A 24,861-nucleotide genomic window follows, 5' to 3' on the forward strand; every position below is an offset into this window, starting at 1 on the left:
CTGCTTCGCTGTTTAGCCTAAGTGTGTGATCCCTGTGAGAAACCTGAGGGTGTTCTCCCAGGTAGACCATGGGAAACCCTTATTCTGGTGGCCAGGGGTGGGCTGGCGCTCTCAGATCCCAACCCTGGGGGTGGACGAGCGAGGGAGGATCACCTGGATAGGGGTAACCCCATGGTTATGCTTGGGGGGAACGCCCCAGGTGAGACGCAGTATTATGCCGAGGAAGGAGAGGCGAATAATATATCTGAAGCCTTTATAGGCTATAACACATCTGTCTCACCTCCCCCCATTAAATATCTTCTACCTAGATCCAATGACCCCTCGGTACAGAAACAATTCCTTAAGATTTCAAACCTGCTTGCCCCCGAATATTATCCATTCCAGAATCCCTGTTTGTCAGTTCCCTACCCGATTACTCCTGGTTATTGCCCTTCCCATTCTTCCTCACGTCCCTCTAATTATTCTTCCTCCAAATCCTGTATACAGTATTTTCAGAATTCTACGATTCCCACAATCCCCTCTATTCACTCTACGATCCCAGTTACTCTCATTTGCTTCACAAACCCTACCAATCCCGTTACTCTGATTGGCATCTTTTGAAACCCCAATCTACTATGACAGAATACTACCATTCCCACAATCCCCTATGTTCTGTTCTGCATCCTGGTCATTCTTGTCCCTTTTGCAAACCTTCCCCATCATATCCCGTAGGACAATCCGACAATACCTTTTCTCCATCCTACCCGTAGGATAGTCAGGAACTCTACCACCCTCCTTTTCCACCCTGAACACTTTCTCACATTCTGACAGACAACAGACTTGTAATGTACCTGTTTACCTGACATGTCCTGACACAAGGGTCAGGCAAAGTCAGGCAATTAAATTAAATCACACACACCTGATGGCCCTTCCTTTACCCCACAGTGATAAAAGGTGCAGAAGAGAGAGCAGTACGAGCAAGGCGAGCACAGCAGACCGCACAACGAGACGGCTAAGCAGGTGCGGCAGTTCAAACGAAGGAGAAAGGCGGCAGGAATCGAGGGTGGCAAGGAGAGAAGTGACCTTGCCCTTTTCATCTGAGAATTAACAAGGGGGGGTCCTGGGAGTCCCTCTGCCAGACATTAGTCCTGGTTACGAGAGACTTACCCAGAGTCTTTAGCTCACTATCTTTCACAGAGAAGAAATATCCCAAACATATCAGTCTTTGTCCTGCCCTGGGGCAGTCCAGCACCGAAATGCTAGGCAATTCTCCTCTGAACAAGAGTACCAACAGAAACCCCAGACACGTGTTTCATCTGAGGCCTGCGGAACCTTTGTGGAAGAGAGCCTAAGACCGCAAACAATAGCAGAGGTGTCTTGCAGCAGATGTCAACAGTACACGGGGAAAGCTTATGCCGATAAGCAAGACCGAGGGAAGCTCCCGCGCCTGTGGTACCGGCCTTGACTTCAGGAAAGCTCAAAAGCAAGCGGTCAATCACAGCTAGTGAGTCGAGGAGAGAATCGATTGCAACCGGGCTGTGCTGAGTGAGAGAATCACAAAGTGCCAATTTTGAACCAAGTTTAATGAACTGTGTAAGGAACTGTAAAAAGTGCTAAGGGGAGACTAGCTGCAGAGGGAAAAGCAGCACCACATGGGTGGTAATTCAAGAGACTCTGGTTGATCCCCATCAGAGCGAAACTGGGTATCAGAAGGCCGTAGGAGAGTCGTCGAAAGAGGTCAAAGTGGTCATACAGGAGGTCTAGTAAAATCCCTGTACAATCAAAATACTTTGATCTACATCAGCGTGAAAGCAAGGGAAGTGAATCCCGTAACCATTTGTGAATGTGAAGTTGGTAAGAGTGAACCTGGCGGAGGAATGCTGATGAAAAGGGGGCAAATGTAAAGTCCCAAGAAACAGTGTGTTGACAAGAGTGAACCCGGCGGAGGGATGTCCACTATGAACTGTTTGAAAAGACACTGAGAAACCAAGGGAAGTGAAGCCTGCTAAAGAGAAGAGAGGGGTCCGAGGTGGATGGAGGGAGAAGTAGGGGTGAAGCCATCACCCTACGTGAACAGTGGCTGAAGGTTAAGAAGGGTCAGTGCCCAGAAGAGCGGGGCCCATGAGTGAAGCTATCATTCTACATTCTACATGAAACTGTAGTAAGCAATTGAGAGGGGTCAGCGTCCAGAAGAGGGATAACCAGGGGTGAACCCATCATCCAGTGAACACTGGAAACAAACTTTCATTTGTTAAAGGAACTTTATTTTGGAACCAGAGAGGCCCTCGAAAGCGAGAAAACATAGCTATCCGGCGGCTTGATAACATTAAAGAACTGGTTTTCTGAATGGGGACTTACCGGGTCCTCCACGGTTGGAATGACCCGGTAAGTCCCCATTCAGAGAACCCGGACACGAGTTTGGAGGCAGCAATGCTCTGCAATCCACGAAAAGCGTGTACGCTTTTAATAGTCCAGTCTTGGAAGCATAAATTCACCCTGATACTCACCATCAATGAGTGTTTTGGGAACTTAAAGCACCTTCTTGGATCGTATTTCCCACTACGACCAGGAAGGAGCATTTCCCGATCTTCTGGGAGATGCTATGGGACAATCTTTAACCAGATGGTCGCTTGCTGCACAATACATACAGAGTCACTGGTTGCATCTCCAATTTCTTTATTCGGTGGATAACGGTCCTCTGGCTGCACCTACTTGCATGGGTTATTCTTCTTGAGTGGACTTGGGTATTACTCAAGGGACTTCTGAGGTCCTTACTGGCCTGTTTTTACATTTCTTCGAATGTCTCTCTTGGAGGCGATAGTCTAACTGCATGACCAGTGCAATAATTTCCGTTAGGTTGCCTGGTCGAGGGACTCTGGACACTTCGATTATTAGTTTGTCACTGAGCCTCCGGAGGAATAACGTGACTAATGCATCATGGTACCCTGTTTAAAGTCCAGCAAATGTTCTTGCACTGAAATTATAACTTCTTTTCTGTCAAACATAGCCCTTAAACTGTTGGTAAATCCTGGATAAGAATCAGGGATCGGGTTGTTTATGGTAACCATTGAAGTGGCCAAGGCCCCTCCTACCAGGTTATATATTGTATATCCTACCTTTGATCTATCGGAAGGAAAGTATGCAGGCTTAAATGAAAACTGAACCATACAGGACTCTAGAAATTCCTTCAATTTCCTTGGGTTACCGTCGTATTTACGTCTTGAAAGGGGCACAGGTGGCATACCCAGAGAGGCATGTGCGACCATTTGTTTTAAGAGCGTGTTTTTAGCCTTTCGAATTTGGACTTCAACTGTGAGGTTCTGCATTCCAGCAAACAATTGCTGGATTTGATGTTCCAGTATGGGGTAAGTTCCGGCGTTCCTTTCTGTCAAACCCAATACTTTTATGTGACTTGAAAATAAGAAGTGCAACCCCACAATGAACACTCGCGTGAAAATGAAGTCTGGTCAAGGGAGAATATCGAAAAAGTCTCCCTTTCCTCACTCCAATCCGGTAAGAATCAGCGAAGGGAGTGAGGCCAGGGAGACCCTCCTCCTGGGGAAGAAACCCAGACACCAAGCACGTGTTTAGATGATCTTGGGTGAATCTGAAAATGAAATTCTGTAGGGATGTGAAGCTAAGCGGTTATTTCCGTTCTCGCAGGACAGGGAGAACGAGATGAAAACAGGGAGTGAAACTTGCTTTTAGTTCTAGTGGCTAACTATTTGCAGATCTTGCAAGGAAGAGAGAAGGGAGCAAGAAGCTGGGATTGGTGATGAGGCCCTGTGGTAAGTAGAGCAGCTGGTAGTATTCGCTCTGGAAAAGGAAGGCGGCGTTGAGGTTGCTTCCACGCTGGCCGCTCTCTGACAATGAGGAATGAATTGCGCTTCGTGGGAAGATATATGAAAAATGAGGAACGTGTTGCGCTTCAAAGGATGGTAAGAAATGAGGAACGAGAAGAGGGGAGAAATTGGAAGCAATAGATTTTGGGAAACTGGAAGGGGGAGTAGGAATGAAAGGGAGAAGTGCAGGAGGGGATCAAGAGAAGGTGGGATGGAATTAGAATAGAAGAGGAACAAGGTAATTAGAGCAGAGAATGAGCTGGAATAGTTACGGGGGGGCGTGGATTCAAGAAAGAAGCAACGCGCTGGGCTGCGGGCTGCCGCTTTTTTTATATCCGCAGAAGTTAACAGAATAGTCACGCCTTTGTTGGTGGCCATGTTGAGAAATGCTAGACCGCTCAAGTAGGTTCAGTTCTCGAGAACATTTCAGAGCCATTTTGGGAAGGGAAAGCACACTTCTGATGTGCATTCTTTACCATTTGTGCCACAGGGACTATTAGGTGGGGCAAGGTATGACAGCCTGGGAAATGGTGGACTCATTGTGAAAGGAAAATGGGGGATACAGTGTTTCACCCAAGGGTGCCTCCTTCCCACTCCCCTTCTCTCTTCCACCCAGGTGATACTCCCGTGCATATCCAACCACAGGGTCCGGATCCGAAAGCGACAGCCTTTCCCTGGCCACCTGGGGGGAGGTTATATTGGGGAAAGAAGTGAGGAAGCCCTCAGATTCCTCACACTTCCCTATGTACAAAGTCTTGATGGTGTCAGTGAACTTGACAGGGTCCTGGAATATGTTCCATGTAAACATGGTCTCCGGTAGGAACATATTAAGTAGATGAGAAATGCTTTTCCTTAGACAGCTCAGAGTTTGACTAGTCTTTCTATGATTCTGAAGTTGAAAAAATAAAACCTTGACATTGAACATCTTGATGAGGAGTACCTAAGCAGAGTCTCTCGATGTGGAGAGTGATCTTAAAGTCCAGTGACCACCAATTAGGGAGCATATCAGGGGAAGGCTCTCAAAGCAAGGGTCTCAATGTTTTTTGTGGAGACCCCATTTTGATGAAGCCCAGGTGTATAAGAACTGGCCAACGAGACTCCAGTAGCCTGGGAGACCAAAATTTGTATTCTTTTTGAGGGCTGCCTTCAAAGATGTAGATGTCAATCATGCCACAGAAGACACCTATAGCTCCGCCCTAAGTCTCATTCCTTCGGCTGTCCTTCAGCCTTCAGTATGACATTTTTTGACTAATGCCAAAATATTCAATGGGGTGTAAATCAGGAATTCAAGGTATCCTAATTGCATGCTCTACCGTCCATGATTTCTGTACTTCACAAGAGTAACAAATAATGCTGACCTGCCGCATCAGTAAATCAGTAAAAAGTAATGGTAGCTGACAATATAAAACATTGAGGAAATTTAAAAAAACAAGTCTTAAATGGTTTTTTACTAATGTGAACACTGCAAAACTTTACAAAGATCTCAGAGATCCTGACTTTGCAGTCGAGAAAATGAGCTGTGCTCCAACAGACATTCTGATGCATCATGGGAGAGTGGAGCAGCCTGGCTGTCTTGAAGTATTAGTGTTCTCCATCTATTTTTGCATGACAACCTAACTGTCTATTTGTGTCATTTGTTTCATTGTTTAGCTGGAGTGAAGATTTGTTTTTACTTTAGTGGGCTTATTGGAGGTTAATTTTAATTTATGATTGAAAAAGGCAAAATTAGGCCAGCTAGGCTCCCAAATAAATTATAATTTGCCTGTTGTTATAAGAGTGCCTTTTAAATGTGTGTGACACCAAAACCTTTATGTAAAGCCTTTTTTGGGAAGTTTTAAATATGTCTGAGTCTGCAGGGAATTCTACTTCCAAAGCATTACACCTATCTAAAGAAATCCACAAAAGGACATATCAATAGATACTCACCAGGTATTGCAACTGACGTTAATCTTTTCTCCTTGCTGATAGGTCAAACCATTTTGCAGGCATGGGCACATATTTTCACGGACACAGCCGCCAAGACCGTCTAACAGCATTCCTTGAGGACAAACACAGCCAGAGAGGCACAACTTGCTGGTCTGTCGGGATAAATCACAGCATTAAAAGGGTTAAGTGCATTGCAAAGTATACAATGGACTCCACAGTCCAGGAAAAGAAGCTTGGGTCAGAAAGTTGGAGCACTTGGAAAAACTATAAGCCTGCTCTTTGGTTTACCAGAGGGGCAAACCCACTGGATGCTTTTGCACTCTGCCAACACAAGGATAGGGGTTCCAAAGTGACTTGACTAAATTCCTGTTTTTATAAAAAAGGGATGCATGTTGTTACCATGTGGAAATGTAACCATTGGCTTAACAAAGCACTCTATATCTGTGCTAATCAATACGTTTAGTAAGGTTGATTTAATGAAAGCAATTACATTTCCGTTATCTGTTAAGACATCCCATTATGCTTAATGTGGCATTTCAACTCCCTCCGTCTGCCTAGTCTCATTGATCTAATCCTCTAACTGGTCTGTTTATTATATTGGATGAGATGACAATGACTGCATTGCTTTGGAAGCAACACTGTCATCATGATTATTGGAATATAATGCTATTACGATTGCTCTGCCTGGTGTTATGTGAATCACAGCATTATATAATATATCTGTCTAGCATTTCCTAACTTTAAAACCACTTACTGATACATTTAACAAATGCATATTCTGTGGAGTGGTTTTCCATTCATGAATCTGCTGCAGCCTCCCTGACCAGAGGAGATGACAACTGTGATCAGCCTATAGTTTTTGGGATTGCATGCACTACTAAGGTAATAAGTATAGTATCACCTTGCTTAATAGCCATAAAATACTAGAAAGTCACATACGCCTAAAGCAGTTTAAAGAATTGACATGCACCAAACCCATGAAGGACTAAAATAATGTTACTAGTTCACATTTGCCGAAGTGGATTTTCGAATTGTATTAAGAAAATCATATTTTTTGATCTGTGTAACAATAACCACTATTATCACTGTCCTGAGAAGGGGAGAAATCCAGATATTATTATTCTATAGAATTCGTGCCTTCAGGGGGCCTTAAGAATTGTGAGGAGATGTGATTCACCCACGTATTGATATTTTTCTGACAATCTCTTGGGGTATGTTCCAGGACCCTTCCCAACCTACAACAATAGTAGATCAGTCTCTTTTTAGATTTTCAACCACTTTTCAGAAAGTGATGCATGTTTTAAATGCAGATATTCCAGAATGCTTTTTATCAAAACAATCGAAGCTTGTGCATTATTTAAAACTGATATTATACAGTAGGTCCATAATGTAACACATCTGGAACAAAGTGTTGCCCTTGAATATAAGCTTCTATCTTTTCAAACCCACTGAAAAACTAATTACAACAATAATGCAAAGATTGGCTCCTTTTGTAACTAATCCCTGTGTGAATGCCTTTTGTTTTCCTCACTATTCTATAATCACAATTCCTACTTGCCCCTTGACTTGGGTCTTATGAATTTAGTTATCCTCCACCCATTGCTGTTTTAGCCTTCTGGGTCCCTGTTTGATCTACTGGGTTCGTGAATTTACTGACATTCAAGTGGTCTTTCCGGTCCTCGTGAGTACTGTTTCTAAGTTCCTTATTCAGTATCATCCAGAGTGTCAGCTCACAGATCCTGTCCTTGCTTGCCCTCTACGTGGGCTTAGCGCTGTCAGTATCTGTAATAGCATAGTGGGTAAGGAGTTTGCCGACTTTCCTTTCAGTCATAAGGAGGTTCTAAGTGCTTACCCCACATCCCTTTTCATATATCGGTATTATTGTTTCACTCTATTTGCACTCCTGGGTTTTAGTATACACGAGTCTTGGGTATTGTATGCACGTTGTTAGATTCAAAGTTGTTCACTGTGCGATTCCGTGCACATTTCCCTTGCCATATTCATTGCCTTCTTCCTTTCTTGACAGAATGACCAGCCGTTATTCCCGTTTGAATATGGCCAGTTTAAGAAAGAAAGGCAGCAAGGCCACTAACAAGTTTGTACAGAAAGCTTCCCTTAAGTTTACCTGTGACAATCAAATCACTGATCCTGACTTAAATGAACTCCTTGTTACAAATGGGTATTTACGTGCAAAGTATTTTTCCCACAGGATGGCCCATCGTACATTGCCTGATCCTAGTTCTGTCTTTAATTTTGATCCAGATTCTATGTCCGCACAAGCCTTAGCAGCGGAAAACAACACACTGCTAGATTTACTACACACAAGTACGTCTGTTGTTGAACCCCATGATTCCGGTTATGCTTTACCTCAGATTGAACAGTTTCATGAGTCAAACATAAAGAATGGAGGGGTTCATTGCATATCTTCCGTTTTCAGCCCTCAGTCTACTGCTTACTCCTCTGCACAAGTACTTATTGTAGTCCCTAATGTCAAGAGGTCTGATGTCAGTAGTCTGCTTAAGGGTAACACAGACCAAGTCGGTAAGAGAGAGTATAGATCACAAAACCTGCAAGCAGTAAATGACAATGTACAATCAGTGCACATCCGGATGGCTAAGGTAGGATCCAGCCCTGATGCCACCATGCCTTCCCCTGTGCCTACTGATAGGGATGTACAGTTAAGGCGGGGCATGCTAAAAGCTGAACTTGAGGAGTTAAAACAAGAATACATTACTTTACAAGAGGAGAATAAAACATTACAGTCTTTTCTGAATACACCTCAAACTTTATCCGTTGATGAAGTGAATACTGTTCAGTCCCTGAGTGCGGAGGTTTTTGTAGGTCATGATACTTGTCAATATGTAAAATCTATTGGGAGTGAAAGTCTTTTTTCTAGCACAGCACTTATTCAGGGCACAGGTTTTGACAATTGTCCTACCGTTTGTCAGGAATTGCCGTTAGCTGAAGATTTACAAGCCACTCCTTTACCTAAGATTTCCTGTGTAGCAGTTTGTCATAATTCTGAGCTTGAACACATACATGCTTCTGATTCCCAAACACAATCCACAATGGTGGCATACACAGAATCAGTCACTACTGTAGGCTTAGGTTCTGTCTTTCATCTAGCTGCTGAGACTGAAGTAGACATTCAAGCTGATGTGGAAAACGATGCTACCTCTGTGTTCGCTCCTCCTTCTGCCAAGTTTTGTCACAACGAACAGTCAAAGACAGTACAGAATTCATGTTTTGATGGACTCATTCCACAGTATACTGAACCAAAGACCCGGCAGGCAATTCCTTCAACTGTTGATTGTTAATATGCCACTTTCAGAAGCTAATACAGATGAATGGACATTTGACGAAATCCTGATTAACAGAGACTTTACTATGGTGATTCCTCTGGTTGATTTTGACTTCTACAAAGGAAGAGACTCTGTGTCATCCACTAAGGAGAGGGACGGCAGGGGTACAGCTCAGTCTTTGGTTACTGGTGCCAAGGAGTCAACCGCCCTAAAGGTGCTTTCCATTCCTGAACCACAAATGTGTCTGGCGACTTCTGGGACTTCAGTCTGTCCTCCTACAACCATTGACTCTTCGATTATCCAGTCCACGGCTCTGCAGTCATCGTTGTCAAACTTGTCTTCAATCAATGAACAATTGCTATGTCTGCCAGTCACTCAAGAGCCTTCACCATGTACGTGGTCAGAGCCAAAGACCTTGACAAGTTTGTCTTCAGCTAACGAGACGGCTCCAGCTTGCATGCCCTCTGCCTCAGAATTTCCTCTGGCATGCCTGTTTTCGGCTACAGTGACTCATCCAGTGGATTATCCTTCAGCCATGGAGCCTCCGGTAGCACATCCTGAGTGCCTGTCTTCGGTCCCAGAGCCTACTGCTAGTTTGGCTTCAGTTCATGAGAGACCTGTATCCTGCTCAGCCTCGCTGCCAATATCGGAGGTGCACCCGTCTACTCTGTCTGATCATGTTGCATATTCTTCTACTTCTGAGTTACCTCCTGAATCCCAACCATTTATTACGGATGAATGTCCAGCCTTCCCTTCTTATGCTTCAGGAGGATCACCAGAAGGCCTGCCTTTTACACAAGTTGATTCTCCCAACTGCTTGACTGTAGAATCAGCGCCTCCCGAATATGCAACATCTGAGTCTGAGACTTCTGCCAGCTCTCTCTTCAGAAGCATCAAGCTGGATCACGACTCGGGAGGCCCTTACATGCAAGGCCGTTGGACTTGCCTGGAGTGTTACGAGAGGGAGACGGATACCATCCGCCATGGCCCAGTCACCGAACAAGTAGCCGACCAGGATAACGGCCTGGACGGTTCGCATTTGCGGGCCGGTTTGGATCAGCCGCTTGACAGCTTTTTTGTTGCCGGATCCCACATGAGCCTGAGGGAGGGGACGGGCACGGCCCCCCAGCTGCTGCACCATCCGGATGCTAGTAGCCAAAGGAAGGGTATGACTGCTGCAGTTCAAGATGTGCCCGTTATTGCTCCTGCTGTGAGTGTGCCTGATGTACCAAGTACTGCGTCTATCACTCCTATCGGTATGCCAAACGTCTCTGCGGTTGTATCCCACGTGCAACAAGGTGGCTACATGACTGACACCAGGAGTGCCAGCCTTGTACAACCCATTGGACTTCCAGGCCCCCAAGGTGTGGAACAGATGCAGTCGAACCTTGGTCACCCTCAACCACAGGCCTTTAACCAGATGGATGATGGGAGAAGATCCGAACCTCTACCTCGGCCGCCACCTTCTTTTTCTGAACATGAACATTTCCTGAAACCTGCTATTTTCTCACCTCCTGTGTGTCCGCTCTCGGCAGGGAGGCCACCAGAGCATCTACCATTGTCTAAAGCATGTTGCACCAGCCTGCCTCCCTCCTCAATGTTGTATGAGTGTTCGCTCCCAGATGCTGAGCTTCCTGGACCTTCCAACTCTGCTTCGGGTCCTGCAAGTCCTTCATGCCTTTCTTCGACCCATGAGTGTCTTCCTCACCGAAAACCTGCCTATGGCTCTTCTAGACTGCGGCCTGATTCTATTCATTCCAGTCCCTCTGCTTTTGCCCGCGGGTCATCATTTCCGTCAGTGCCACCTCCAAAGACAAAGCGCTCCTGTCATGGTAGGAAGATGTTTTGTGCGGGTGACGGCCGCCTGGAGTCGGCCGTGGTAGGGGTATAGTGTCACGGCTCGCTCCCTTTGCTCCCGTTCCCGTCACTTAGGGGCATGTTTTGGGGTTTTTTCCCTACTGGACATTTCCTCCGAACCTTAAGCTCCAGTGCTGTGATGAATTGGGAGCGCTAAAACCTTATTTTCCAAGTTACTTCCCTTCTGGATCCATTCCAGGTTTTTGGCAGCCAGCATGCTACGTTAATCTAATGACTATGCTTCCCAGAATGCCTGGCTCACTGCCTCACCTCCTCTCTTGCAGGACAAGGTTGGGTGGAGGATAGGCAACACCTGTGGCTGCAGGTGCAGCAGGCGGCACACCTGAGGGGTGTGCTCGTTAAGGAGCTTTAAAAGCCTCAGTTTACTTCAGTCCAGCGCTGGTCATTGTTGCAGTGTTCCTGTTGTGACTGGTCCCTTGTTCTTGGTTCCTAGTTTTTGTGCCTGGTTTCTAGTTCCTGTTTCTTGTTCCTCTGCCCTGGATTTCGAATTTAAACGCTTAATTGATTTCTGCTTTCTGGATTTCCCTTTCTGTCTTCCTCTGTCTGCAGGCAGCCTTTCTCTGTGCTTTACTCTTTGATGCAGCCCAATTTGCCTGTGTTCTCTGTTTCTTTGATGCTGTCCTTTGCTACTGAAAAACTTGATGCATTAGTCTTTCCCTTTTTAGATTTAGCTTCCTGCCTTTTCTCCTTGGAGGGGTGGGAAAGGTTTCCTTTTGTGATATCATTTTCCCCGCTCCTGATCCTTACTTTCTATTGGGATCCATTCCATGTTTTCCATTGCACTTCTGCATTTATTTCCCATTGATTATTGGGTGTGGGGTGCTGTTGTAACTAATCCCTGTGCGAATGCCTTTTGTTTTCCTCACTATTCTATAATCACAATTCCTACTTGCCCCTTGACTTGGGTCTTATGAATTTAGTTATCCTCCACCCATTGCTGTTTTAGCCTTCTGGGTCCCTGTTTGATCTACTGGGTTCGTGAATTTACTGACATTCAAGTGGTCTTTCCGGTCCTCGTGAGTACTGTTTCTAAGTTCCTTATTCAGTATCATCCAGAGTGTCAGCTCACAGATCCTGTCCTTGCTTGCCCTCTACGTGGGCTTAGCGCTGTCAGTATCTGTAATAGCATAGTGGGTAAGGAGTTTGCCGACTTTCCTTTCAGTCATAAAGAGGTTCTAAGTGCTTACCCCACATCCCTTTTCATATATTGGTATTATTGTTTCGCTCTATTTGCACTCCTGGGTTTTAGTATACACGAGTCTTGGGTATTGTATGCACGTTGTTAGATTCAAAGTTGTTCACTGTGCGATTCCGTGCACATTTCCCCTGCCATATTCATTGCCTTCTTCCTTTCTTAACAGCTCCAACCTCCAATTAGTCTGTCCGTTTTTTCTTGGGGGTCCCAAGTGTGGTGACCAAGGAAGCCAAGTGCCTCCACACGCTAGAAGATAACGAGCCCGAGTGGTATGGGGAGGTTCTCCTTGTCCCCGTCTCTCAGCCGCCAACCCAAGGGAGAGGCAAGTCATAGGGGAAAATCCTACAGACCCTGAAACTCTCTCTAGAGTAAAAAGACAATTGCTTCACTTTAACCAGAGTCAATTACATTCACAAGATTCTTGTAGCACTTAATCTGTTACAGTTACAAAATATTCTGTAATAGAAAGGAAAGTATTTCAAAGGCCAGAAGAGAATCTCTGTTAGCCCCTCCTCTGGAAGTCTTAGTTACTTACCTGTAACTGTATTTCTCCAGCATGGGTATCTTTCATAGATTCACATGCTTGAATATTCCCCGTCGTCAGACTGGGAATCCTCGGTGATAAATTTAATAATACATTTTTTTTTTTTATTTTTAAATATACACACATTGCTACCTAGCAGTGCATGTACATAGCCCATTATGGCCTATGAGCCATTTCATTGTGTAGTCCCTCCACCTCACTTTGGTCCTTTATGGCCCCAGCCAATGAGGTGGCAGGGCTTAAGCTCCGCCCCCGGCAGCCATCTTCAGATTTTGAACCGTAGAGATTACAGTATGATGGATGCCGAGCATAGGAGCAGCCTCTCAGGGGAGTCGGGCGGGCGCATGTGAATCTATGAAAGATACCAATGCTGGAGAAATACAGTTACAGGTAAGTAACCAAGACTTCTCCAGCATTGGATCTTTCATAGATTCAGATGCTTGAATAGAATACCAAGCAGTTAAAACATGCCACCATTATATACATATATGCATAGAATACAGAAAAAACATATTTCTGATCAAACCTTTACCATGCAGCAACACAACGGTTATCTACTTCGGGAAAGGTGGGAAAGGAGGCTGGTCCTACCTTATACAAAAAGATGGCGGAGCACTGCCTGTCCAACTGCAGCTTCTTTGTTGGTGTCTTCAGTCAGGCAGTAGTGTTTCGCGAAGGTATGCAGAGTGCTCCACGTGGCGGCTCTGCATATGTCCTTCAAGACCACCCCTGCGTGGAATGCTGTTGACGCCGCCCTTCCCCCGGTGGAGTGCGCAGACGGCGGTCTAGTTAAAGGGTCGCCTTTCAATTGATGGCAGTGGGTGATGCAGGACGATACCCAGCGTGCCAGACTTTGTTTAGATATATGCTGACCCTTGGTACGGCCAGAGAAAGAAATGAATAGCCGGTTTGAGGAGCGGAACTCCTTGGTTCTTTGCAAGTAAAACTTCAACACTCTAGCAACGTCTAGAGAATGTAAAGTTCTTTCCGCTTCAGAAGCGTGATTCTGGAAGAAGGTTGGTAACACAATGCGCTCAGTGAACGACATCTCCGAAAGTACCTTGGGGAGGAACTTCGGGTGAGGCCTTAAAATGACGCGGTCCTTCTGGAACAAAGTAAACGGGGGTTCAGAAGACAAAGCTTGTAACTCACTGATCCTTCTGGCAGAAGTGATGGCTATCAGGAAAGATGTCTTCCAGGACAAGAATTTCATATCGCATCTGTGTATGGGTTCGAAGGGAGGGCTGTTAAGACGGTGTTGAGACTCCAGTCTGGAACTGGTGTAGGTGTAGGCGGAGAAGTACGCATCAGTCCTTTCAGGAAGATCTTAACCGCTGGTAAGGAAAGTAAGGCTTGCGTCTCCACGGTTACTGTGTAGGCCGCTATGGCTGACAGATGGACCTTGATAGAGGACATTGAGAGCCCTGACTTAGCCAGGTGCAACAAGTAGGGCAGAATCTGATCAACAGAGGCCGAGAAGGGATCGATCGCAGAGGTCTCGCACCATTTGGAAAACCTGGTCCATTTCCTGGTGTAGGTAAGTTGCGTGGACGGGGCTCTAGCGGCCCTGATGATATCCCAGCATTCTGATGGTAACTTTAGGTGCATCAGTTTGCGCTGCTCAGGAACCATGCTTTGAGAGACAGGCTCCTCGGGTCGTGGTGGAGGACCTTGCGGTTCTGTTGTGTCAGTAGATATTGGTGTGACTTGAGACGAATCGGGGGTCGGCAGGATAGGTGCCTCAGAGTCGGGTACCAGACTTGCCGTGCCCAATCCGGTGCAATAAGAATCAGAGAACAATCCTGTTCTTTTACCCTGCGAAGTACCCTCGACATGAGGGGAATGGGTGGGAAGGCGTAGAGGAACTTCCCCGACCAATCCACTGAGAACGCGTCTCCCAGTGATTGGTGCTCCGGGTATCTTGAAGCAAATCTCTTGCATTTTTTGTTGTTCCTGGTGGCAAAAAGGTCGATCTGCGGATGGCCCCATAAGGCAAAGATCCGTTGGGTTTCTTTTTCGTCCAGCTCCCACTCGTGTGACGCTGTGTACTCTCTGCTTAGTCTGTCCGCTAGGACATTGTCCACTCCTGGAAGATGCTCTGCCCTGATCTGTATCCCGTAGCGCAAGGCCCATGCCCATAGCTGTTGGGCTTCTTGCGACAGGATCTGAGACCTCGTGCCTCCTTGCTTGTTTGTATAGTGCATGGAGGTCGTGTTGTCTGTCTGGACTGTAAGAACTTGACCAGCTATAACCGGTAGGAAAGCTTTCAGCGCTAACCTTACGGCCCTGAGCTCTAACACGTTGATGTGGAGCTGGGACTCTTGTGCCGACCAAGACCCCTTGGTTTGGAGGTCCGCCAGATGAGCGCCCCAGCCTGATAAGGAAGCGTCCGTCCGCAGCAGGAGGGTCGATGTCGGTGCTTGAAACGGCATTCCCTGCAGAAGATTCCTCGGAACATTCCACCATCGAAGGGCCTTGTGCAACGTCGATGGAATCTGGACAATGTCTTCCCAGCATCCGAAAGCTTGTTTCCATTGGTGGTCCAGAGCTTCCTGAACCGGTCTCATGCGAAGCCTGCAGTTCGGTATGAGGAATATGCATGATGACATCATGCCCAATAGGGATTTGTAAGAGCGTACGGATGTTGTCTCTTTCTGTAGGAAGTTCGAAGTTGAGCGTAGAATCGCTGCTATTCTTTCTGTGGATGGCCTCACTCTGGGAATGCTGGTGTCGAGTTCGGCTCCCAGGAAGAGCGCTACCTTGCTGGGAACGAGGCAGGACTTCGTCTGGTTTATGGAGAAACCTAACTCTTTTAGGAGGTTGACAGTCCTCGACACTGCCGAGCGAGCCTTTGCAGCGGAACTTGCCTTTATCAGCCAATCGTCCAGGTATGGAAAAACGTCCGTTCCTGCCCTCCTGAGACTTGCCGCTACCGGTGCCAAGCATTTTGTGAAAACTCTCGGAGCCGATTTTGGCCCGAACGGGAGCACTTGAAACTGAAAGTGGAGCTCTCCCACTGTGAACCTGAGGAACTGTCTGTGCGCTGGGTGGATCGGAATATGGAAGTATGCGTCCTCCAAGTCTAAAGTGGCCAAGAAGTCGTGCTTGTTTAACCAAGGTAGCACCCCTTGTAAAGCTACCATCTTGAATGTTATGCGCTTGATGAATTTGTTGAGTGCCCTCAGGTCCAAGATGGGTCTCCATTGACCGTTTTTCTTTTTGACGAGGAAGAATCGGGAGTAGAAACCTTTTCCCCTCTGAGAATAAGGTACTGGTTCTACTGCTGCCTTCTGGAGCAGTTTTTGCACTTCGGACATGACCTGTCTTAGCATATGCACTCTGCGAGATGTTGGAGGCAGAGAAGGAGGTTGGTCCAGAAATTCTAAGGTGTGACCCTTTTGGATCACCTGCAACACCCATCTGTCCGATGTAATTGACTCCCAGCGCTGGAATAACTGGCTCACCCTTCCCCCCACCGGGGTGTGGTGAAGGGGGGGAGAAAATTGGTCGTCAGTTTTGTTTGCCTTGTGACTTCCCTTGGGCGGAGCCACGTCTGCCTCTATGGGCGTATCTGTTGGATGACTGATATTTATTGTCTTGATACGTGCCGCCTTGTGCTTTTTGACCATAGGAGGAACGACCGTATCCTCTGAACTTGGAAGATGAACCTCTAAAGGGACGAAAAGACCGATGGTCCTTACTTTTGTCCTTTAAAGAACTGATGGCTCTGGCTGTGTCCGTGTCTGTCTTGATTGCCTTCAAATGGTCGTCTATATTTTTTCCAAAGAGATCTTGGCCATCAAACGGCATGTCTAATATCTGCGCCTGGACTTCAGGTCTGAAGTTAGTAGCCTTCATCCAGGCCTGCCTTCTGAGCACTGTGCCGTGCGCCATCTGACTGAAGCCTGATTCGGCCACATCAACCGCTGCGTCGATCATGTGATCCGATGTTGCTTCACCATCCGCGATTATTGATTTTGCCTCCTCCTGGAGCTCCGGTGGTAATTGCTTCGCCAAGTTAGACATGCGGAGCCAAAGCTCGCGATCGAACCTTGCGGTCATGGCCAGCGCATTGCCCGCTCTGATTGTAAGGGATGCAGAAGATGATACTTTCCTGCCCATGGCTTCCAGTTTACGTCCGTCCTTATCCGGTGGTGCCGACAACGGTGAGGAGGGGTTGGCGAGTTTCTTTCTGGCCGCCACTGTAACAACCAAGTCTGGTTTCGTATGACCCCTCAAACAAAGCGGTGCCGAATCCAGAGCTTTATATTTCTTTTCTGGCCTGGACACCAACGCCGGAGTCGATAAGGGCGTGGATAGGATCTTGGATCTGGAATCCCAGATGGTATCGAGGAGAGGAATTGTGGTCACTGTCCTCCTTCGTTTGTCCCTGTGCTCATAGAGCACTGATTGCCTTTCCTCCGAAGAAACCTGAATTTTAAACAATTCTGCGGCTTTACCTATAATGGTGTGGAAAGAGACGAGATCATCCGGCGGTGAGGCCTTGCCCGGCGAGTCTCTCCTCCTGGGCTTCTCGACTACGTAGTCATCCCAATCACTGGGTGCGTCCGGCTCCTGTGTTATTTCTCCTTCTTCTGGTTCCGAGAATTCTCCAAAAGGATCCTCCTGCCAGTCTGATACCGAGATGGTGGACGGTACCATCGTAGGATCCACGTCCGGAGATCGCGGTCTGTGCGATGACTGTGGTGACGGGACTCTTGTAGGTGAAGCACTGTGGGTGCTGCTCCTCGGCCTCCGAGCAGGTGATCTCATCCGTTTTTGCGGTCTACTCCTGTGAGGAGAGCAACCAGATGTGCCTGGAATCGGAGATGACTCTCTAGGAATAATTCCTGCTTCTAAGGGATTAATCGGGATTTGCTTCTCCCTTTGCCGTTTGTAAAATTCTTCTACAATCCTCTGCACGGATAACATGAGTATCGGGTCATGAGGATATTCGGATTCTCCCATGGACGGGTGCCAAGGAGGGCTGTATTGTTTCGGTAAGGGACCGATGGGATCTTCCACCACTTCCGCATCAGAGAATTCTTCCTGAAGAATTACATCCGGAAGTTCTGCCATGTGCCCCAAAGGTGAAAATTGCTGTACCAGTGGTTCAGTCACAGTATTCTTCTCAATGATATTGCTTTCAATGACAGGAGTTTCAAATGTGGACGGCTGTAATTCCTCCGTAACTGCCGAAATGTGTGCCTCTGAAGGTGTAATGGACGATGCTATCTTCGTCGACGACTGAGATTTTCCCGTCGACGACTGAGATTTTCCCGTCGACGAGGGCTTCGTCGTCGACTGACATTTTCCCGTCGACGAGGGCTTCGTTGACGAATGTGGAGTATGTTCCGTGGACGACTGCGTCATGGATGAATGCTTCGTGGACGAGTGGTGTTTCTTGCTCGTCGACGATTGCTTCGTGGTCGACATGTCCGATGACGATGATCTAATTGTCGACGATGTCTTAAGCGTCGTCGTCGTCAATGATGGTTTCGTCGACGGTATGGCCGATGACGGGCCTTTACCTTTCCCTTCATTCGTGGACGGTTTACCCGCCGACGACTGCCCCCCCCCCCGTTTTTTGCAAACTCCTCCTTACCTCTGGAGGCAGATTTTGCTGACTTTTTCTGGCTTGGTAAGTCAACTGGAGGCAGAAAGGGTATCAATTCCAGCTTCCTCTTTTTGGATTTGGGAGAGGAACTCCTTTCCACTGAAGAGGCCCTTCTCTTTGAAGTTTGTCTCTCAGATGGAGTGCTGGATTGGACAGGAGCTCTTCTGACAGACTCTTCGTCCGAAGATTGATCCCTGGATTCCAGGTATGAAAGGAGTCTTCTATGCCTGTCAAGAAGGGTCTTGGTGGAAAAGGTTCTACAAATCTCGCATTTTTTAATGTCATGTGGGTACAGACAATAAATGCAATGCTCGTGGGGGTCTTTGTAGTAAACCAATTTCTTCTTACACCTCGTGCAGTCCCTGAACAGGGAAGGCTTCTTGACAGCCTGAGGTGCCTCCATTTCTGAAGAGAAGTTCAGTCGACGATTTTGAGAGGAAGACAACAAGTTTTGTCTCCAAGGGTAATTGAAAACAAAGCCCCTAAGAAGGGGAACAAGATGGAATATATTTTTCCAAATATATTCCACACAAAAGTAGAAAGAATTTGAAAAGCTCAGAGAGCTTGAGGATTCCCTGTGTCTGTTAGACTGCGGTGAAAAATCTGAAGATGGCTGCCGGGGGCGGAGCTTAAGCCCTGCCACCTCATTGGCTGGGGCCATAAAGGACCAAAGTGAGGTGGAGGGACTCCACAATGAAATGGCTCATAGGCCATAATGGGCTATGTACATGCACTGCTAGGTAGCAATGTGTGTATATTTAAAAAAAAAAAAAAAAAAATTTATTATTAAATTTATCACCGAGGATTCCCAGTCTGACGACGGGGAATATTCAAGCATCTGAATCTATGAAAGATCCAATGCTGGAGAATCAGTGTTACCAATGTGTAGTTTCCCAGAGGTCTGTTTATCTGCAAATTATAGAAATGCAGTAAACCATTGTCTACGGACAGGGTGTTCCCCTGCACAGTATTGAAAGTTGCAAACCTACTAAGATCCAGCATTCTTTTTACATTCAGGGGGTTTAAAGAGTCTACCAAGGAATTTCAGTTTCAGGTTCACTCACTGGCATAGCAGGGGATTTGTGTCCTCCCAAGGAAGGAATACACAGTAGCATTATGGGAAGAGTAAAATAATTCAAGATGGTGGACAAGCCAGAAAAAGGCTTGGCCAGTCCCCTAAAACCAAAGTGAGTCCAGGCTAACTTGTAAGAATCGGCCAATCCCTGCTTTGCCCCATTGTAAAACAGATGCAAACCCTCACAGAAAGCACTCCCTGGGGGAACAGGCTGTGCTCTATCAAAGCCAGAAACCTCAGCTAGTCAGCGTGGGTGTAAGGAGAAAGAAGGTGGTGTTTTGATAGTGTAAAGTGGAGGAGAGGTCCAGGTGGTTGGATGAGGCCAAGCAGAGGGGAAGTGGTGGGTGTGATAGAGGCCATGGTGCGGGTGAGGCCTTCTCCAGGTGGGACCCTACTGGGATCGCCCCTGTAGACTGGGAACCACCAGGCAAGGGAGGACAGGGGATGGAGGCCCACGAGGATGGTTTAGGCTACGCCAGGAGGGACCAGCACAGATAGAGGCCTAGGAAGTGGGCAACCAGTTATAGTGTTTATAGAGGCTGGTGAGGACAAGGATGAGGTTGGCAAACATCAAGTGAAGGGTGGTGATAAAACAATAGAGGACTGAAAAGATAACACAAAGATTAGTACATATAAGGAGGTGGGTGTTACTGCAGAGGTATTGGTGATAGTAAGGTGGATGTTGGAAAATATTATGGGGAGGTTGGTGACAGAAGGGGGAAGGCTGAGAAGCATCATGAGGAGACTGGTGACAATATGGAGGAGGAGGAGAAAAACCAGAAGGAGGAGGAGAAAAACAGTTTGGAGGAGGTTGGATGTATCCACAGTAGTTTGTTTGTGAAAATCAGGTGGTAGTTGGAAACCCTGAAAAAGAGGGTGGAATATCTCAGGGGAAGACTAGTGACCAGAGACTGTGAAACAACGAAGGAGGAGTCTTCAAAACCGGGAAAGGAGAGTTTGGAAAGGAGACTGGAGATGAGAGTGTTAGACAGAAGTGAACAGGGAATATAAGTAGGTGGTGGTAGGAAAGAAGGTGGGGAATTCAGATAGTCAGAATGGGCACGCTCTAGCTGGAATGGTTGGCCAAAGACAGGTTTCAGGGGCAGGGGGGTAGGAGGAGGAGGACCAAGCACATTTCATGTAAGATGCATCAGGATCAAAGAGGTGAGGGGGAAATCCAAGACCCTGAGAGGAAAGTCTAATCAGGATCCAGAGAATCCACCTCTAGGGTGTCAGGAAGACCCTCCTCTTTGGCTCTGCTATGAAACATAGAGGCAACTACCCACCCAGCCAAGACCCCAAAACAGTAGCAGGACGCGCTGGTGATAGATATGATTGAGCCCTACCTCAGCTTCCTCCAAAGCACCCAAGACCTGCAGTCTGGGGACAAACCCATCTTGAAAACCTAAGTAACTGCACCAGAGACCCTCAAACTGCACTAAGACCATGGGCCTCATTACGAGGTAGGAGGTAGCCATGGTGCTATTAGCACTGTGGCTACCCCCTTACCGCATTCCGGGTCCGGGTTCTCGAAATAGGGACTTACCGGGTCATTCCAACCTGGGAGGATCCGGTAAGTCCCCATTCCGAGAACCATTCCCCAGTCCCATTCGAGCCCCCATAGCGCTCAATGGGAATGGGGATGGAGCTAATAACGGGCCTGCTAATAGAGGGCCCGTGATTAGCTCCCTGGTCCCTTAGCGGCTCCCTCTAAGGGACCTTGGAATAGGGCGGTAAGGGTTTACCGGCACCAGTCTCCTTACCGGTACCTGTCAATCCTTACCGCCCACCTCGTAATGGGGCCCCATGTGTAATCCTGCAAAGGCAGGTTATGTTGACCCCTGGAAAACCAACAACAGAGGAATACAGGAAAAAAACAGGCCTGGAATTTATTGATTGAGACATTCATTTTGTTGTGCACTTTTTAATCCCAGAGACACTTCCCCTTTGGTTGAACTCTTGTGATCTTGCCTTGAACCTTGGAAAATATTATCCACCCTAATTATTTTGTTAGCTAGAGTACCATGGATTTTAATTTAGCCACCTATTTGCACACTCACCTAGAATAAATCAATCAAAGGAAATATTTTGTGATCTGGTTGGTCTGTTGATCCTCTCACCCTGCATGACAGACCGCAAACTTCCATGCTAGCCATCCATATTTAGACTTTGACACCTGAACTAATTACCCATTACTAGGTGGTGTGCTGATCACAATACTGAGAGCATAGCAATAAGAAAACAGAGTCAGCTGCCTCCATACCCAAAAGAATCCTCCTTGCCATTCAACTCCCTTCTCAAAAACCACCCGAGATTATTTTATTCTTCTCCTGAAATATTCTTCCTTGATTTATGGTCAATTACCAATTACTCCTTAACTTTAAATTATTTATGTACTTACGCAAGGCGTGCCTAGTTGTTTGCAGCTCTTCTGACACTCCGACCCTCTAGAGCCCTTTGGTGCTTTGGTGCAGTTGAAGAAGACAAAGGGAGGAGAGCATTCTGAAGAGGGGGAGAAAAGCACACTGGTTTGAGCAGTTTGTTCAAATAAACAATCAAACTGATTGTTATTTTGCCACTGCACAGACAGGATTTAAAATGTAAATTCAAGAAGGAGCTCATCCATTTTGGCAATCTTTAAATTTCTGTAATATCCAAGTCACCTGCTTACTTAGCCAAAACTTCACTTTGAATCATGTAGTTCTGGTGGTGCGATGTCTGCATCTCTGGCAGACAGTGCACCACCAGAAGCCAGGGCACGTTCAGACTTGAAATCCACCACTGCAAAAAGGAAAGGACCAGAAAACAAGCCTTCTCTGCCTACGCCCCAAGACAATGGAACCTTCGACCGTCAGCATCAGACTCATCCCACACTCCTACAATTCAGACAATTCAGAAAAGAACTGAAGACCCACCTCTTCTTCAAGGAGTCTCTCCTCGTCAACACATAGGCCATCACATTGCTTCTCGCACCCCCTGACTCACTAGACACCGCTCACCCCTCTCCTCTCCGCCACCCGGTACGGCTGTACCCTTCCTCTGTCCCCCTCTATATCCTACATCCGCTGTATATCTGTTCTGTTGTTACCACTGGAAAGCACCCCGTTAAGCATCTGTAATGTTGTACACCTCTGTAAAGTGCTTCGTTGCTTCTAGAAGCTAGGTCAGCGCTCAATAAATACTATAATAATTATAATACAAAAATAATACTGAATGTATTACCCTAAATATTCTATTAAAAGTAATAGCTTCACAACTATTTCCAACCCTGACTCTGAAGGTGACAAATGTCATGGGGTCATTTTCTGCAACTGCTGGTGAACGATCAAACTGGTGGGATTTAAAACTGACCCTATATGTCACAGTTCTATATCAAAATTAAATCTTTGTCATTTTGACTGACTCTCTGAAATGGGTTGGGTTTCCACCACATAGACTGCCTCCATAACCTAGAGCCCTTAACTTTTCCCTTTTTTAAAACCTTTCTTTTTCCATCTGTTTCCTCTTTTTCTACTTAAATTCCATGTTGTCCTATTTCCGTCTATGGTCATCAATCCAAGAAGAAAAGAAATGGTTCCCGAAAAAGGGACACATTTTTTTTTTCAGTCAGTCTGACTCAATCCTTTGTAGAATCAAAGGGGCTTCTTCATAAAGCCAAGTTAGGCTTTAGACCCTGCGATAGCACAGAGTTAGTTACCACTCCATTTTATATTAAATGAAAGAGAAAATTGACATAGGAGGGTCATGCGCACTTACCTTGTTAGATCTCCCAGCAGCGTTTGACACAGTAGATCATAGGACGCTGTGTCATTATATAAGCAAGGTTTTCAGAGCACTGTGATGGAATGCATTAGCTATTTCCTGACTAACTGAACCCAACAAGTGCATTTGGGACCCTTCTATTCTCAATTCCAGCTGATGAAATGTGGGGTAGCTCAATGATCTGCATTGTCCACTATTCTTTTTAATGTATACCTTCAGCCATGGAAATCCTAAATCTATCAGGGACTCCTTTTTTTTAACTACACGGAATACATCGAGAATTTGGTTCACCTAAAACAAGATGACATTAATTCATCATGTAAAGCTCGGAACAGTCTCTGCCTAATTAAAAAAGTATGGATGATCATTTTTTTAAGATAAGCCAAGATAAGACAGAGATATTAATAATCAATGAAAAACCTGACATCTGGCCTCCATTAAGCTGACTTGACAGTTTCTGTAAATGCCCTTACCTAAAATCATAGGTGAAAACCTAGCTATTATTGTAGATAATAACCTTTCATTAGAAATACACATCTTGACTGTGATCTCTACATGCTTCTTTATAAATAATAAAGAAACTGAGGCCTATACTACCTTATCTGACTTTCTCTCACCAAATCGTGGTGTTGAACGCCTTGCTATCCTCACAGCTCGATTTTAACAGCAGCGTCTACCTGGGACTTCCAGGATATTCTATTCATAGACTGCAGGGAGTCCAGAACACTATTGCAAGAACTATTGAAAATTTAAAAAAAAACATGATCACATCTCCCCAGCTTTGCATACCTTATCCTGGATACCAATATATAAACGCATTGAATTCAAAAGTCTCTGCATCATATTTAAAAGCCTTCAACATCAGCTCTCAAACATTCTTTCTAGCAATTGAAACTATACATAGCCACGTGCATTTTGAGATATAGCCTGGACAGGCAAATAATCACTCTGAAATATCGTAGAGAGCTCATTCACAGTTCAGGCAGTGAAAAAATGTAACTCTCTTCCACGCTCTCTCCGTATGGAGACTAATCTATGGGCCTTCCGGAAATGGTGAAAAATACACTTGTTTAATCAGTCCTAATGGAGGTCTATTTGCTCAGCTTACCTGGGATTCCTATTGTAAAGTGCAAAGATGCCCTCTTGGGTGGAAGTGCACTTTATAAACCCCACCTCCAATAACCAATATCCAATATGTTACTGTGCCAGCCAATATGTTATTGAACCATGCAAATGAGTGAAGCAAGTAAGACTAAAACCCCCCAAAGATCTGACAATAAAATTTTGAAAACAGCATTGGCAAAGCCAACCGTTTTGTCTTTCACACAACAAAGTTGCTTTCTATTTTGCTAAGCCTTGACATCATAGGCCAGGTTTTTATGTTGTATGCCAAATATTCCAGCCACATGCGCGTGTACTCATATCATTAGTCAGATATCGTACACACCCCATTGGCAGTTATCACCATTAATGACCAGGTACTCACCACACTGCCTGATATATTTTCCAAATGCCCACATACCCTATTGCTAGGGATTGCTGACAAATGCTGAGGTACCCCTTCCAATGCCAGGGATTGCCATCAAATGTTATTATGCTTACTAAAATAGCAAAGATGGTCACCATAACCCAGGAAATTGCGGCATTGCCAAGGATTGCCATCAAATGCCCAAGTACCTTCCCCATTGTCAGAGGTTAGTATCTTCAAATACCCAGGTACTCACCCTATTGCCAAAGATGA

At 46.0% G+C, this 24,861-nt stretch overlaps 1 protein-coding gene across 1 annotated transcript in view; it reads right to left on the minus strand.

The window, feature by feature from the left end:
• LOC138505078 (mucin-5B-like) overlaps nucleotides 1-24,861 on the minus strand; it is a 2,064,041-nt gene that overhangs the window by 1,554,921 nt on the left and 484,259 nt on the right. The window contains exons 15-16 of the mRNA XM_069625397.1: nucleotides 21,760-21,860; nucleotides 5,748-5,899 (exon numbers count right to left, since the gene is read on the minus strand). Coding sequence (XP_069481498.1) covers nucleotides 5,748-5,899; nucleotides 21,760-21,860 — 253 coding nt within the window. The remainder of the gene's footprint in view (nucleotides 1-5,747; nucleotides 5,900-21,759; nucleotides 21,861-24,861) is intronic.

Source organism: Ambystoma mexicanum, chromosome 11, assembly GCF_040938575.1.
Source record: "Ambystoma mexicanum isolate Mex_15411 chromosome 11, UKY_AmexF1_1, whole genome shotgun sequence".
In the NCBI taxonomy this organism is placed as follows: Eukaryota; Metazoa; Chordata; class Amphibia; order Caudata; family Ambystomatidae; genus Ambystoma; species Ambystoma mexicanum.